Below are 16,742 nucleotides of genomic sequence, written 5' to 3'. Positions count from 1 at the left end.
TAGTACTAAATACTATTTAGTAAATAGGTCTTAATAAAAAATAACTTCCTTTCCTCTTACAATATGTAATAAGTAAATGTTTTATAGGTTAACAATCTAGACGAGTTACTGGAGTTTACTTCACAAATACAGTTCACAAACTTATTTTGTGAAACACGTCAATACGTTGAAACTTGTTAATAATTTACTAAACAAGATGGTATCAAAAAGGAAATATATAGGTAATAATAAAATGTACACATTAGTTATTTTACTGATCTTAAAAATGTCTTAATAACTTTCAGATATTGGAGCAAATCTTACAGATTTAATGTACACTGGTATTTATAATGGTAGCAAGAAACATGAAGAAGATTTAGCAGCTGTCTTAACACGTAGTTTTGATGCTGGTTTAGATAAACTTATAATAACAGGAGGCAATTATGAAGAAAGTAGGAAAGCTTTGGAGATGTCAACCACTAATGGTAACAGAAATTAAATATAACAATATAATCAAGGAAATTGAGTTATTAATATATTTTAAATTTAAAAAAGATAGTTTATTTAGCACAGCAGGTTGTCATCCAACAAGATGTTTAGAGTTTGAGGCAGAAGGTGAGACTCCTGAGAACTATTTGGACAAGTTGAGGAATTTAATTAAAAGCAACATTGGTAAAATAGTTGCTGTGGGAGAATGTGGTTTAGATTATGACAGAGTACAGTTTTGCCCCATTGATGTTCAAAAAAAGTAGGTACATATATTTATTTCCTTAATTGAACTAGGAGTATTAATTAAGAATCCCATAGATATTTTGAAATGCAGTTGAAACTTGGAGATGAAACTAAACTGCCTTTGTTTTTACACTGTCGAAACGCGGCTGAAGATTTAATTACGATTCTCCAGAAATATTCGGGTTTGAAAGGTGTCGTGCATTCATTTGATGGCACCAAAGAGGAAGCTGACAAGTTTATTGACTTGGGATACTATATTGGCATTAATGGCTGGTAATAATATCTGAGAAAAATGCAAATATGCAAATATACATTCTTAGCATATTTACATTTTTCTACTCTTATTCTATTTACAGTTCACTAAAAACTAAAGAAAATCTAGAAACAGTTAAATTACTTCCTGTTGAGAAGCTCTTAATAGAAACTGATTGTCCATGGTGTGAGATAAGACCAAGTCATGCAGGATATTCCCTCATTTCAAAAAGTAGCTTTCACGAAAGCGTTAAAAAAGAAAAATGGAATTCTACCTCAATGGTGAAAGGCAGAAATGAACCAGCTAACATAAGGTAAACCTATTTCATGTTTTTCAATAATACACATATACATTCGAAACAATAATCATCAATATTATCTCCAGCCATGTACTCGACGTGATAGCCGCAGTGAAAAATCAAAACCCCGACGAGCTCGCAGCGCAGATTCATAGAAACACCCAAGATTTATTCTTCTCTGCGTGATAATCAATATTGGTACAACGAGATTAAAATTAATATCGGTCCCAGTATAAAATAATTCTATTGTAACAACAAATACTTTCGTACACAAATAAATGGCGTTGGAATGATCGACGAAGATAAAAACAATTGATAACACATAATTCAACGAATCAGGCGCATATGATATTATTACAAATAAGTGAAGTCACAGACGAAAGAAGTATAAAATATTTATGTATATAATAGTATGTAAATGCTACCTAAACCTTAGTTTTAAATCACTTGATAGCAGTCATGATTTTGTTATAGAGCCAGCTATAATATTCCTGTGCTTTCTCGGTGCCCAGTTGCACGGTGGCGGTGATAGTTTTCAGGATTTCCTCAGGTGCAAGCTTACCACTATAATAAAATTAAAAAATTAAATCTTGAATATCAAGAGAAAAAGTTTATATACTTACACAAAAACTTTAGTCAGAAGATATTCTCTGCCATTCTCAAAATAAGTTACTGAAGTAGCCCATGCAGTTTTAGCAACTTCTTGAGTTTTCCCAATCAAACCAGGAGCATAAGACTCAATCTAGATTCAAAATATTTAATCATAATAACACATCATTGCAATTAGTATTAACTTACAGTGTCCACCACAATTGGCAATCTTGATGCAGCTGCTTCCTTTGCATTGTTAAAAACATTCATACCAATAATACCAAGATCACGCCCTAACTCAACATAAGGAGTAGTATGCTTAATGGTACTTTCAGTGATCCCAGGGAATGTCTCCTCAATGTGGTTGTGAACCCAATGTGTACACTCTGATGCACAATCGTAAGCTTTGTGTGTGTAATCATATACACCAGTTCTGTTCAAAGCTTTAGATGTACAAGAGTCTACAAATAAGCATATAGTTTAATTTCTAATTATTAGAAAATTATAAAGGTAACTTACTGCTCCAGCCACCATTTTGCTTCACATCAATAAAAATAAATGTACCAATCAGAAGCAATGCTGTATAAGAGAAGAATCTACAGCTTGATCTTCCTTTTTTCTTGCCGCCGGCCATTTTATTGTTCAGCCGCTAAACATAAAAATAAAACTTTAAATGCCGGTAAAAACTTGTAAACGAACAAGCGACTGTTAATTGGACGACGACTAAATGCAAATGTCAAATCAACGTAATTCGCAGCTTACTTGAATATTATCTTATCAAGCAATGTCGTTGCGTGTTGAGCTCGCTAGCTGAAGTTCAAATGTTATTTGCGCGAGTGGAAGATACGTGGAACTGAATTTTGACCAACTTGCAATCAGGATGCGCCACGTTTTCACTCAACTCACACGAATTGGTCGTGAATTTCGACCGTTAAAACGCCGACAACCCCATGAATAGACACCGAATTAGTTAGTGATCGGTTAGTGCAGTCGGTGGTTACGCTACGTACTCAAGCGCGCATGACCGATAACTGTTTGATACCCCTGTGCACACAGCGCACTCACACACGAATGTCTATGCAAATTTTCTGACGACGACGCGAAATCAACACGTATCACTCCAATATTTTAAACGTATGCCATGATTGTGCATCATCAAATAATTAACTTCTTCGGTGCAAAGGTCTTGCGGTCTACTTTAACACATCCCCACTAAACAAACGCAACTACATTCTAAAGGCGGATGTACACTAACATCACTCAACACACCCAGTAAATCTAATATTATTACTAAAAAACAACGACTATGAGCAACATAACATTAAATATTTAAATAGAACCGTGCCTCAAACAATCTGCTGATAAGAAATTAGTTATTTTTAGTTTGATAAAATATTTTAATATTGATCGTGTGCATTAGTCTTTACATTCCAAACCGGTTCTTTGTCAGGTCGTTCAAATCGATAAAAAGAATCATCGGAAATCCTCGCGTAAATCCGTTTTATAACTTGACACATCCGTTAGAAATTAGGAATCATCGCAAACCATAAAATTAGCAAATAATAAAATAAACTCACCTTAATTCCATTAATGCATTCCGCTAAGCCATCAATATTCTTTTTCGGCGTTTTCTCAAGGTCTTCGTTAATCCCCGTGAATGTTTTTAACAATTCTTTGAGAACTTTGACATTAATTTTGTTAGATATGCTTCGCCAATGTTGCTCTGGAATGTACACATATTTTTTGTCGCGTTACATTAGAAAGTTATAAATTAAGTTGAATATTACCGATGTAAATAAGAAGAGATGCACTCGCAGATAGATTCTTAACGTAGAGATTTTCCCATATTTTAAGACAAGGCGCCTCTTTTTGCATGCATTTCGCTAGCACAGAACTTAAATAATTTTTGCAGGCTTTATTGGCCGTCTGGCCTAGTTTACGCAGAAGCGGTTCCACGTAACTAACAAACGGCCCGTTGCCGGCCATCAGCAATTCATTGCAAATCGGCATCAAGTCAGTTAACTCTTTGCTCAGATCCGATGTCATGTTCTTTTTATTTGCGTATATCAAATCGACCAGAAACAAATATTGGTCAATAGTCAACGCCGATGTGGAAGACGTAGAGTGTTTCTTCAATAGTGTTATTAAATACTTTAGTACATCACGCGTATAATTTTTCATATCTAATAATGGATACATGATTTCTTTGAAAACTAAAAATGGTAAAATGTGTTTAATAAAAATTCAATAATTAGTTGTCGTTTTAGCTTAACATACCTTTTAAACCAACATTCAAATCTTTAAGGCCACCTTGTCCTAGAGCCCATAGAATAGACATGCCAATATTCGGCCTATTCTGATATGAGTTCCTTAATGTCACATATTTTGCAACATTGCCACCAGCTAACTTTGGATACTGCTGAGATAATAATTGTATAAAAACCTTATGACCAATTGCTGCAAGATTTTTATTCATGTCATTGGCCATACTTGTGAGGCAAATATCATAAAAGAGAGCACAGTTTTCAGCACCAGCTTGTTTCAATCCCTTTTCTAGGATTGCACACTGGGCTGTTGGCATTGCACATAATGGATAATAATCTGGTTTGCTAGAAAATGTTACATCTGGAGTATCCACTACAATATTTGTATTAAGAAATTGTGCTAGTTCTCTTAGCCACACAATTGGTGTAGATGGATAAACAACTTTGTTTTTGTCATAAACTGCACTCAGTTCTTCTACTTTAATCTGCAAAATATAATTTAATTTAATAAACAGTTCAGTTAGTAATTCATGTAGAAAAGAATAACTTACAGAATGAAAGGCATTATCAATGGATTTGAATTGATTAACTTTATTGTCCACCTGAGGCTTCTTGGTGGCTTGTTTTTGAACTGGTTTTTCTTTACCATTTGCCTCTTTCTTTGCATTTTTCTCCTGAGTTGGCTTATGGTTCTCTTTGTTTTTCACACCATACAAGTTCTTCAATTGAGACATTGGCACTACAAATTTTAGATGTAAAAAATATAGTATAGATGAAGGTTTGTGCTTATTTGTACTTACAAACTTCTTCAACTGTAACACCATTAATGAGTTTTTGCTGTTGCTGCTCTTTGATAGCAGCTTGCTTGTTGTTTTTCCCATTTTTCTCCTTCTTCTTGCCGACAACTTCCCATTGACCAGACATTGTAGCAATGAACAATTTATACGAAATTTAAGCAATATTAATAAATAAACGTAAGTTTTAACTAAAAGTTTACGAAAAGCCGACTTTTAATTTAACCACAACTACGTCAACGCTGTCACGTTGAGTTTCCAAATGAACTACGCTGGGTTGTATCGGAAAGTGCGGAAAGCAAACGGCCAAGTCACCAACTGAGCACCCAACTTTCTCTGTTGCTCTCCGGGAATTTCAATAGTGTGATCGCGCCGGTGAGTGAGTGACAAGAAAGCGCCACGTTTTAAAATGCATCGACGCCGTGTGGCCGAATCAGAGCAGCGTAAAGTTGTAATTTTAGTGAAGCTTGAAAGCATTTTTTTAATTTCGGCGAATTACTTTCAAATATTTCTTGTGCTTACAGCTATTATAATTCACACAAACTAAATATTTATGATTCATTGTTTTGTTTAATTACTTATTCACATTATTTTAACGATGTTTAATTTAATTTCATGCATTTAATTCAGTTTAAAACTTATCAAAAACTGGCCGTTTACCTCAAATAAGATAATCTTTTAGTTTAAAAATTCATTCATAGTACCATTATTCTTATTATAATTATGTTATTATTATTATTACTATGTTATTCTAGAAGCAGAAAAGGTAATATTTGCAAAGTATTGATACCAATTAAACAATTATTTTAAAAATTCCTCAAGTTCATCAATCATAAATTTTAATGATTACATTTGGTTTGTACTGTGTTCACATAATCAGAATATCAATTGACATATTTATTTCCATTTTTAAATACATACCATGTTTTGTTACAAATTATATTATATTTGACATGCTTTGTATAATCGGCAACTGAACATTTTCTTTACATTTGTTTAAAATTGTTCGAGTATTCGCTCGAAACAAATGAAATTCAATTCACGTACAATTTTGAATAAGTACAATACTATGAATTACGTATTTTATGATAAAGATAAATTTTCCTTTTATCTAAAAAATAAATTTTGTGTAGGTATTTAAGTGGTGTGAATTTATAGTTATAGAAAGCTTGTCTCACATGTTTATTGGATTTGTTTATTTGTACACATTGAAAGGTCATGTTACAAAGGTTTTTCGGTATCAAGGAATATAAGTCTTATTTAAAAACTACAAAATCACACTACTTAAATTTGTGCTTCTGTTGTTTGTATAGTTCTAACTAAACATAAATGTTAATAGCTTATTTTAATTATAAAATGGATTATATGTTATCCAATGAGCTCTGCCTTGTTCCTGTTCAGATTTGTGAGTGGTAAATAATGATTTATAAACATCTGACGCGTTTGGATCTTTTGCGACGCTGTAATCCATCTTCGCCTTTTTAGCTTTCTCGTCATTTACCTTAGAAACCAACGCACCCAGTCGCTTAGACGGCAACAATGGCTGCACTTTTACATTTTTATCATTGCTGCCACTAGCAACAGCCTTGTTTCTTAATACAACCTCACTCTTTGTTTCAACAGAGGTAGTTGTAGTAGTATTTGAAGTTATAGTTTCTTCTACAGGTTCAGTTTTAATCTTTTTCTTATTCTTCTTATTCTGTGCTTGCCTTAATTCCATCCTAGTCTTCATCACTATCACATCCTCTTCATTTCCATTAATAATGACAACATCGTCAGTTGTAAATGCTTTCTGGCATTTGTGACAGGTTATAGTTGGTACTTCCTTTAATGCACGCTCGGAAAACACGCATCCACAACTCCAAATAGCAACAAATCTGAACTTTCCAGACATTTCCAGCCCAATTACAGGGCAAATGTATGGTGCACTGCTTGTTTCAGTTGCACCACCTTTCTTGTCAGCAGTATTATGTACTGGATTTGGTGTAAGATTCAAATTTTTAACATCCTTTAAGTTTTTATATGTTTTGCTGATTCAGGCATTGTTTCTTTGTTGAGGAGGGCTTCAATAAGGGAGACTTTGCTGTAGAGGCGGCCTAAGCCATCGACGACAATCGGTTCTTGAAGTGTTTGCTGTGTTATTGCACAACAACGCCATTGGAATGCAAGAGCGGAATCCTTGTCTTTCTATAAGAAATAATATAAATAACAATTATAACCAATTTTACTGAGTATGACGTTCTTTAAACTTACAGTTTCAGGCTTCTTCTTTACGCGAACTAATTCGTCCCTTCTAGGAATAGTTCCACCATCACAACCCATTGTACTTAAATAAATTTGTTGTTAACGTTGTTAGTAATCAATGTTCTGAAAAACAGTAGCACCTGGCTAACGCAAACGGATACAAATGGCAAACACCAAAACATCTGATTTTGACATGCGGGATTTTGCGAATGTTCTCGAATGAGTCCGATTTACTCCCTCCTCTTTTAAACATTCTATCTACGCATGTTATTTCGCTGAGTAAGCTTTGAAATGTTATGTAAATATAAGTTTAAATTACCTGGTTGTCAACTTTATCCACTTTTTCTTCTGATTTTGTAGAGGAAATTCAAATTGCATTAATTTTTAAAATGCACTAGGAAACGCGCCAACATTGCATCACCTTTTCTAGGTTTGTTTTTGGCCTAGTGGGGTTGAGTGTCACAACAAATAAACTTCATTCACATAACTTCAGTTATCAATATGTTTATTAATTGTCAGTCTATTTTTAAACGATGATTCAAGTTTTAAACTCACGCCGAAGTAAAATACCAAAGTAGAGCGCCCAGTGTTAAATAAAAAGCGGTGAATTTACGGTGAAAACATGGACCATCGATCACCACTTGAGAACATATTTAACATCATTGGAGGCCTTCCCCAGGGCCATGACAAACCCGTAAAACACGCCGTCTACAACGCTCTAGCTCTATTTCTTCTATTTGTCTGCTGTGCAGCATTATGGGCACTATACTTAATTCTAGAACCATTCTTCAAACCTTTAATGTGGGCACTGCTGGTGGGTTCAGTGCTGCACCCATTCAAATATTCTCTGGCACAAAAATTTCGGCAATGGTTTGACCACTTAGAAGAATCTCACACCCCTATTTTTATTGGGGTGTTTCTGATACCAATTAAAATCTCTGATGATTTTTCTGAAGGAATTGGCAACATGTTGGAAAAGCACTGGAAGTACATCACATGTGGAGTTTTGGGATTCATGGGCCTGCAGGTGTTCTACTTTTACATACCAAAGATATTTATTAATATAGTATGCAGTTCTTGGGCCTGTCTCCACTGTATTATTCAGTTTCTGATTGATAATGTGTCAGCATCACTTGTAAGTTGATAATATGCTTTAAATTTAAAGAAATAATTGATATAGAAAAATTATTTGGTATTAGGTATGTGCTTTACTACTTGGATATGTTACATTGATGGTATTTAAGTGGAATCCTAACAATAATAGAATGTTTCATTATGCTTCCATGATGATGTGGCTACTTTTGTCATGTCTGATTGCTAAATTATTTGGTTCATTACAAATACCGATTTTTCTTGTGTTGCAAATTATTTTGTTGGGTGGATTCATCTCTGAAGTTATTGATATTCAACAAGGCCTAAAAGGTAACATTTTTATTAAATAATCATGTATATTACGTAAATTTATTTTCATTAAATATTTATAGGCTATACACTAGCAGAATCATTAAAGTTTGCTTTACAAGGCAAGGAACGTTCTGAATTGCTTCAGGATACAACAACAAACGGTAGTACAAAACATCCGGAAACAGATGCATCTGTTCCACCTGAAGAACTCACATCTGAAGAGGAAAACACTGATAATAGCCTGAAAGCAGAGAAAAAGTCGCATTCTGAAACCTCCACTGAAGTGCCAAAAGAAGAACGACGCAATCCATGGACCCTGGAACTGTTTGATGATAAACCGAAAGTCCAGCGGAATGCCAGTCTGCTCATCACAGATAAGGGTAAAGTTCACATAATCAAACAGGCACCTAGCGATCACATGCCCAAAGTCCGCCGCTCACTATCACAACCTACCGTTGGCGGGCTTCTCTTTAAAAACAAAACCGGCATTCTAACATGGCGTCGTGACTCAAGTCGTAATTTAAAATTGAACAACGACGATTATGGAAGCGAGTTTTATATCTATGCATTGTTATGGGGTTGTGGGATTATTTTCTTTTGGCGTAACTTGATGTTTGTACCGATTTTACTTGTGCCCGTTTTGATCTTTACTGCCAAACACATCGGCCATTATCTAGGCATTTGGGGTTGGGTAAATCAGAAATTAAACTTGGTGTGTGACAATGTCACAAGTTGGTTGTCTGAACGACATGATGCAATTGTACCAGTGCCAATACGCGGCTTGTACAAGTTGGTTTCGAGGATGAATGAATGGCTTAAACAAAGTGTCAAAGAGAGTATTGATACTGTTGCTAGCTGCATGGTGATATTTGGATTAATTATATTCGCCATTTGTGCGTCCATTTTTATATTTATTCAGGTATTAGTAAACTAAATCAAATTCTTTAGATATAAATAATACTGTTGTCTATAGGTGTACGCTGAAGCTATAATGTTAGTACAAATGTCCAGTAACGTCATAAATCAAACTGTTGTGCACAATCCTGAGCTTCGACAATTACTACCTCCAACGTTTGAGAGCACAATCGATTCACTCTTGGATAATGCCTATCAGTACGGCCGTGAAGGTATATCGAAAGCTGTGAAGAGTGTTATGAGCGATGTAGATCCTACTAAATCAGCAAAATTGGAAAATCAAGTATTGGAATTGTTTGATCGTATTTACCAAACCTGGATGTCTTCGGACAATGCTGAACATGGGCCTAAAGTTACTCAAGATGCAATTGAGGACTCATGGAATACTTTTATTGATGACTTGCAGAAATCCCCAGGTAACATTATATAAAAAAAGTAAAATATGCCGTTTTAAAATTCTGTATGTTTTACTTACAGAAATGTTGAATTTATCTGGTATCATGTCTTTTATCAATCAGAATGTTGGCACATTATTATCGCTGCTGGATTCGGTGTGGTCTATTGTGAAGGGGAATATTAGTTTACTTCTGGGTAGTTTTAGTGCGTTTGTTTCAGTGTTGTTAGGTGGAGGCACAGCGGTTTTAAACTTTATCCTAAACACGGTTTGTAATTACAAATAATTTATTGAAAGACATTGAAAATTTGATTAACGTATTTCCAGGTGATTTTCTTAACTACGTTGTTCTATCTGTTAAGTTCTAGCGGAGCACTATATAAACCGGTTGAAATAATGACTCAGTTTTCAACTAATGGAAGTCGTTTTGGATTAGCTTTGGGTGACGCGATTAATGGCGTGTTCGCTGCCTCTTTTAAAATGGCTACCTTCTATGGCTTGTGGACATGGTTTATTCACAATTTATTTGGTGTAAAATTGTTTACTTACCGTCAGGTAAGCATATATACTAAAATCTACTTAAGCCATATTGCTTTTATGTTTTTATTTGTTTTTACAGCTATCGCAGCTATTCTAGGTGCTGCCCCATTCTTGGGATCTTATTGGGCTTGTATACCCGCTATCTTTGATTTGTGGCTAGCACAAGATAAAGGATTTTATGCTATTCTCTTTGCAGCTGTTCAATTTTTACCCATGTCTGTAGTTGATGCAACTATTTATGCAGAAATGAAGGGTATTTATAACAAGTTTTAAATTTTTCTTTAATAGATTAATATTTAAAACTGACGCAGGGGACACCCATATTTAACTGGCCTAGCGATTGCCGGTGGAATATTCTGCCTTGGCTTAGAAGGTGCCATAATAGGTCCATTAGTACTCTGCGGTTTGTATGTGGCGATTGATTTATCCACGACGCTCTTCAAAGAGACCCCGTCCGAGGAAGCCATTAATCTGCAACAGCTCTCTAGGTAGCTTCCATTAACCACCAATCGCCCGTTCTTATACTAACGCTTGTGTGTAACGTTTACCTCCGATTTATTCCAGACTTCGACTGAATGTCTGATCTGCTTACTTGTCCTGCAAATAACGCCTGCACAGTTACCATACTAACTAACATTCCTGAAGCATTTGCAATAATACATTGTTGGTTGATTTATTTTAGTAGCTATTGTTAAGTTATTTTTATTTTTTTTTATTTTTGTATTTTATTGAAAAGAATTCTAATACATGTTTCTAATAAATAGTTACGCACAGTACATTTCTAATGTGTCATTGATCATTACACCCTTCACACCTGAATCATCCTAATGATTTTTTATTACTAGGTGTTTCATTTTTGAAAATGACATGTTTCCGAAAAAAGGCGGCAGATACCCACAGCGATGGTACAGCAAATTAAAGAAGTGACAGCTATTTCAATTGATGCAATTGTTAAAGCTTTAATAATTTAATTTATAATAAAATTAGGAATGATTTTTAATTAAATATTTTTTTCTCTGATCTAAACAATTTACAAGCATTTTCAACTAAAAACACAATTAAAGCAGAACACAGTCCAATTCCTAGTAAATTAAATGCCCCTTGTAGTTTCTGAAGAACCAATGGTGAAGCTTTATTCTTGCTAAGTGTCCATCTATTTTGATTAAAAGATTTCAGATTGTATAAATCTAAATCATTAGCCGATGTTATTAAATACTCCAGAAGACCATGTTCCAATATTTCATCAACTCCATACTGCAACGGTTTATAATATGGCGACCGTAATGTGACGCTCATTGCAATGTTTGTAATCTGATAATATTCCTTTAATAATTTAACATCAATCATATCAGTCGCGCTCATTTTATAAGAGACAGAAATGTATTTGTTGTACAAGATATCTGTATTTACACAAGAACCAGGCATGGGATCTGTTGCCCAATTTGAGATCAAACTAACGTGAAGTGTATCGGCTAGACGTATTTTATAAGGTTCTCCGGATGATTTCAAAACAGAAATTGGAAATTTGTCGTAAATATAACACACTGTTTTAGTTTCGAGCATATCTTCAAATGTTCGTATAGGTTTTGTAGTTCGTGGTACGTTTTCGATGGATGTTAACCCAGCACTGTATGCAGTGCTAAGTAGAAGGCAAGTAATGGACCAGCTTAATAAAACCCCTCTGAGTAGATATTTCTTCGCATGGCGAGTTGTGGAATTGATTGCCAAATAACTAAGCGCTAGGAGGAATGAATTAGCACTTGTTTTACCTTCATGATATTTAGACACCAAGCGAATTAGTGTTCCCATTATTATAACGAGGCTTGATATTAATATCCATGTGTTGTTTGATAAAGACTGGAATACGTAAGTTTGTCGAGGTAAAAGTTGAGCGTCCGGGACAAAAAAAGTTGATACCAACTCCAGGTATGGTATAAAGTGGACTTGATTTAGTATAATATTTGATTGATAATGAGCGGAGATCCCAATGTCACCCTTTTTGTTTTCTAAATCGCTTAACATGATGTCCCAACTAAATGGAGGATACCGCACGTATTCGATTGGCCAGTTCTTTGTCAACATTGTAAGTATATGGTACTCCAATCCTTTTAAAGATGTATTAGTTTGTGATATATAAGGAAGAATATCAAAATACATGATTGAGACTGTTTTATTGAAGACAAGTGCCACTTGTTTGAAAAATATTTTTTTCATATTATTTGTAGCAATTGTGATGTTGCGATTAAACCATTCAATAGTTGCAATATTTAATGTGGTATCTTCTACTCGGTTTAATAATATCGGTGCGTAGTATGATCGTTTAATAGGAATTAGAATCATATCCAAAGCTTGGTAGAGTCCACCAACCAAAGCGTCCTTCATCAATGGATGGTATACTTCTTCGTATATAAATACAGCTCTTGTATGAGGTAAGAAAATTGTAAAATTCGTAAACATTTCATCTGGATTGTCTATTATTAGAATGTAACCGGTTTCAGTGCAGTTGTAATGTTTATTAAATCTATCTTTACGAAATTCTTCGCTTGTCACCAAATAAACCGGAAATGTATTTAACTGTTTCCATGTAATTTCTAATTGTGTATCGTTTGGTGTAATTATGTAAATACATTGTTTATGCTGAAATAGATGATTAAGTACTGTTGAAAGTGAAGTATGTGCTGTTGAACTTTCAATTACAATCATCACAATAAGACTGATAATCATATTTCAATTTATGGTTTTCAAGTTGTAAATATATTCTTTTTAGGGAGATTTTTTTTTGAAAGCTATGAATGTGGTTTCGGGCGTGCTGCTATTGTGTAAGAAGAACTATGTCATTACCAGTATTAAACGGGTTACATCATTCTTATGTAGTAATTTTTATTATTTCTACTCTTGGTTCACACACAATCAAAAACAGTAATTATTAATTCAATTCCTTTTACCTTTACCTGAATGCTTATCAGATAAATACATTAAATAATGATTACAGCACATGATAATTGTAACTAAAATTATATTGAAATAAAAGGCATGTTATAGCAATTTGATATGAAATATACTGTTTTATCAAATACAATTAATCATTTATTGCGTTCAAGCACATTCAGGATCGTCCAATACATGACAAATATGCAAAGTAAACCGGTAATTTCGTGTTTTCCTATAAAAGAAATTATATGGTTGCGGCATTAATGAGTTTTACTTTTGTTCATAATGACATTATAAACAAATCACCTTGTTAGTGTAGCAAATGCACTAGAATTAAAGATGATGTCAACACAATTCTTTATTTTACAACCCAATTTCTACAGGTTCATAATTATGTTGATACTTGTAAAAACTATATAGTAACTGCTAGTTTTATTTAGACTTTATGCACATTCTGAATATTAAAATAAATTATACAAAGCATGCAACAATGAAATTACGATAAAATAAAAGCTAAATGAATAATTTATATCAATGGATAACTTTGTAATTTTACAAAACCATCAATTGTTTTTCTACTCGTAGGAATACATAATTTATTAATATAAATTTGTAGTTGTGGAAAATATATTAAGAATAGGAATCAATGTAAGACATATTAAAATAACACTAAAAACCAAATAAATGTTGATTATATTTTAATATTTTACAAGTACTTATATACACAATTACTTTATAAAGGTCTGTTATATTTTCAAATGTATAATCATTTTAACCACAAATATCTCAGACAAAAATACAAAGAACGCAAGACAAATTCCAGTACCCAGTAAAATAAAAACTCCCTGTATTTCTGCTAAATTCACCGGTACCGCTTCATATTCTCTGAGTGACCATCGATTTCGACTAAACGATTCCACAGTACAAAGATCCAAATCTTTAGCAGTCCGTAATAAATACTCTACAAGACTATGTTCCAGCAATTTACTAACTTCAATTTGTAATGGCTTAAATAATGGTGATCGTAATGTGATACCAATCGCAATATTAGTAATTTGAAAGTTTTCTCTCAATAACTTCATATCCAACATATTATCCCTGTTTATTTTATATGGTGTGAAGATATATCTGTTGATCAATACATCCGTACTTATGCACTTGCTGGGTACAGGTTGTTCACCCCAACTTGTAAGCGAAGGTATTTTAAGTTTATCCGCTAATTTCATTTTGTATTCATCCTCTGATGTTCGCATAATAGCATTAAGAAAATCGTCGAAAATAAAACAAGTTGTTTTGCTTTCGAGCATATCTTTGAATGTGCGAATAGGTTTCGTAGTTCTTGGTACGTTTTCAATGGATGTGAAGCCAGCGCTGTAGGAAGTGCTAAATAGAAGGCAAGTAATTGACCACATTAACAAAACTCCTCTGAGAAGATATTTCTTTGCATGGCGAGTAGTGGAATTGATTGCCAAATAACTAAGCGCTATGAGAAACGAATTATTACTAGTTTTCCCTTCATGGTATTTAGACACCAATCGGATAAGTATAACCATTATTATAAAAATACATAAAATAGCAATCCATGCGTCGTCAGATAAAGATTGAAATACGTAGGATTCTAGCGGTAAAAGTTGAGCATCTGGGATGAAAAACGTCGACCTCAATTCCATGTATGATATAATATCAACTTTAGACTTAATGATGCTTGTTAAATAATTAGCAGCTATTACAATATCACCTCTTTTGTTTTCTAAATCTTGTCGCATTTCATCCCAGGCAAACGGTGAATATTGCACGTATTCAATTGGCCACTTCCTTGTCAACAATTCAGTGACACGATATTCCAATCCAACTAATGATGAATTTGTGTTGGTGATAAAAGGAGGAATGTCAAAGTATAAAACTTGGATTGTTTCATTAAAACAGAGTTTTACTTGCCTAAAAGACAAGTTATTTATGTTATCCATATCTATGGTTATATTATTATTAAACCATTCAATAGTAGATATATTTAATGTGTCTTCGGTAAGTTCCATTAATTCTGGAGAGTCGTAAGATGATAATAATGGTATTAGAATTATGTTCAATGCTTGATACAATCCACCAATCAATGCTTCTTTCATTAATTTATCGTGTTTCTGTGGATAAATAAACACAGCTCTTGTATGCGGTAGAAAAATTGTAAAATTTGTAAACATTTCATCAGAATTATTGATGAAAACAATGTAACCAGTTTCAGTGCATTTATATTCTTCATTAAATCGATCTTTGCGAAATACTTCATTGGTCACCAAGTAAACCGGAAACATATGAAATTCTTTCCAAATAGTTTTGATTTCTTTTTCATTCGAGGCTATTAAATATATGCATTGTTTATATTGAAATAGATTATCGAACACTGTTGAAAGTGGCATGTTTGCTGTTGTACTTGCAAGAGCAATCATTACCACGATAAAATTGATAAACATGTTTCAGTTTATAAATTCTATATGCGTGAAACATGTCTTTACAAATAATTTTTTTTAGGTCATTTTCATTTTGAATGTAGTTTGGCAAAGACGGCAATTGTGCAATGCGTAATTTGATACGTGTATCATGTAATAAAGGAGTTTTTATGTTTGTTCTTGCATCGTTATTGAACTCTACTGTTTACTTAGTAAACACAATAAATAAAAACTGTAACGCATTATAATTACAACTATAAATAACAAAGATATGTGAATTTTTCTGTTTTATTTATTTCCCAAATATATAAACAACTATATATCAAAAAATGCAATCTATTCGGGCTTATAATTGAACATTTAAACAATGTTAAAAACTTATGCAACACCCTTTAAGTTTTGAAGTCAATCGGGGACAAATACATACATCAGGCAAATGCGTGAATGAAACCCGTGACTATAGTATTTTAGTCACGGCCTTGCGCGCCTGTGTTTAAAGTACCACTTTTTGTGTCTCTAAACCGTGGAAAACCTGGCATTTTAAAGGAGGAACTAGAAAAATTACTTTAATGAATAATATATTTTATATTGGATAGATAAATAATTCTGGTAAACAAAGACCCTTATTTATTTATTTTATTACTTATTTTATTACATAAATTAAAAACCTCGCTTTAATTTCAGAGACTGAAAACTAGTATATCAAACAAAAACTGATAATTTAGATACTGTTTACTTATTGTTATTGGTCAAATGTGTTTTATCTATGTAAACCTGTTTTCCGATAACCAAACTTTAACAATAAACAATTCACACACAAACACAATACATGCAAGACAAATTCCAGTTCCCAGTAAAATAAAAGCTCCTTGTATTTTTGCTAAATTCACCGCTTTCGCTTCATATTCACTGAGTGACCATCGATTCCGATTAAATGATTCTACACTTGAAAGATCCAA

General features: G+C 33.4%; 4 protein-coding genes across 4 annotated transcripts; 2 read left to right on the top strand and 2 right to left on the bottom strand.

Annotated features, from left to right (window-relative positions):
- The first annotated feature begins 87 nt into the window (after positions 1 to 87).
- LOC135799489 (deoxyribonuclease TATDN1) lies at positions 88 to 1,826 on the top strand. The gene is made up of 6 exons (XM_065312608.1): positions 88 to 221; positions 285 to 464; positions 535 to 727; positions 787 to 984; positions 1,068 to 1,277; positions 1,349 to 1,826. The coding sequence occupies exons 1-6, from the start codon at positions 197 to 199 to the stop codon at positions 1,446 to 1,448; spliced, it is 906 nt and encodes a 301-aa protein (XP_065168680.1). The 5' UTR covers positions 88 to 196; the 3' UTR covers positions 1,449 to 1,826.
- Tmem214 (Transmembrane protein 214) lies at positions 1,488 to 5,224 on the bottom strand. Its single transcript, XM_065312602.1, has 9 exons — positions 4,918 to 5,224; positions 4,669 to 4,856; positions 4,131 to 4,602; positions 3,641 to 4,066; positions 3,431 to 3,576; positions 2,373 to 2,502; positions 2,061 to 2,314; positions 1,886 to 2,004; positions 1,488 to 1,826 (listed from the first exon to the last, which is right to left on the bottom strand). The coding sequence occupies exons 1-9, from the start codon at positions 5,039 to 5,041 to the stop codon at positions 1,706 to 1,708; spliced, it is 1,980 nt and encodes a 659-aa protein (XP_065168674.1). The 5' UTR covers positions 5,042 to 5,224; the 3' UTR covers positions 1,488 to 1,705.
- An 868-nt stretch (positions 5,225 to 6,092) lies between these two features.
- On the bottom strand, positions 6,093 to 7,342 carry LOC135799024 (replication termination factor 2). Its single transcript, XM_065312035.1, is given in 3 exon segments — positions 6,093 to 6,927; positions 6,930 to 7,098; positions 7,165 to 7,342. Coding segments are annotated over 3 exon segments (909 nt in total). The 5' UTR covers positions 7,234 to 7,342; the 3' UTR covers positions 6,093 to 6,256.
- Positions 7,343 to 7,584: 242 nt separating this feature from the next.
- LOC135798640 (transmembrane protein 245) lies at positions 7,585 to 11,437 on the top strand. The gene is given in 10 exon segments (XM_065311527.1): positions 7,585 to 8,290; positions 8,355 to 8,577; positions 8,640 to 9,478; positions 9,533 to 9,890; positions 9,952 to 10,136; positions 10,196 to 10,397; positions 10,400 to 10,423; positions 10,488 to 10,662; positions 10,720 to 10,896; positions 11,254 to 11,437. Coding segments are annotated over 10 exon segments (2,778 nt in total). The 5' UTR covers positions 7,585 to 7,777; the 3' UTR covers positions 11,336 to 11,437.
- The last annotated feature ends 5,305 nt before the right edge of the window (positions 11,438 to 16,742 follow it).

Source organism: Atheta coriaria, unplaced genomic scaffold, assembly GCF_025399875.1.
Source record: "Atheta coriaria isolate IRGN ID8LTWV9N9 unplaced genomic scaffold, Caltech_Dcor_3.1 hic_scaffold_9_pilon, whole genome shotgun sequence".
NCBI classification, from domain to species: Eukaryota; Metazoa; Arthropoda; class Insecta; order Coleoptera; family Staphylinidae; genus Dalotia; species Dalotia coriaria.
The sequence above is the reverse complement of the archived record's forward strand: the minus strand, read 5'-3'. Positions and strand labels throughout refer to the sequence as shown.

Excerpts from the sequence above, each read along its gene's own strand:
- LOC135799489 (XM_065312608.1), top strand. The coding sequence starts at position 197 with ATGGTATCAAAAAGGAAATATATAG. Across the intron at positions 222-284 it reads ATCAAAAAGGAAATATATAG|ATATTGGAGCAAATCTTACA; the intron begins GTAATAATAAAA and ends AATAACTTTCAG. Across the intron at positions 465-534 it reads GGAGATGTCAACCACTAATG|ATAGTTTATTTAGCACAGCA; the intron begins GTAACAGAAATT and ends AATTTAAAAAAG.
- Tmem214 (XM_065312602.1), bottom strand. The coding sequence starts at position 5,041 with ATGTCTGGTCAATGGGAAGTTGTCGGCAAGAAGAAGGAGAAAAATGGG. Across the intron at positions 2,005-2,060 it reads TGCCAATTGTGGTGGACACT|ATTGAGTCTTATGCTCCTGG; the intron begins GTAAGTTAATAC and ends TTTTGAATCTAG. Across the intron at positions 1,827-1,885 it reads CTTCTGACTAAAGTTTTTGT|TGGTAAGCTTGCACCTGAGG; the intron begins GTAAGTATATAA and ends ATTTTATTATAG.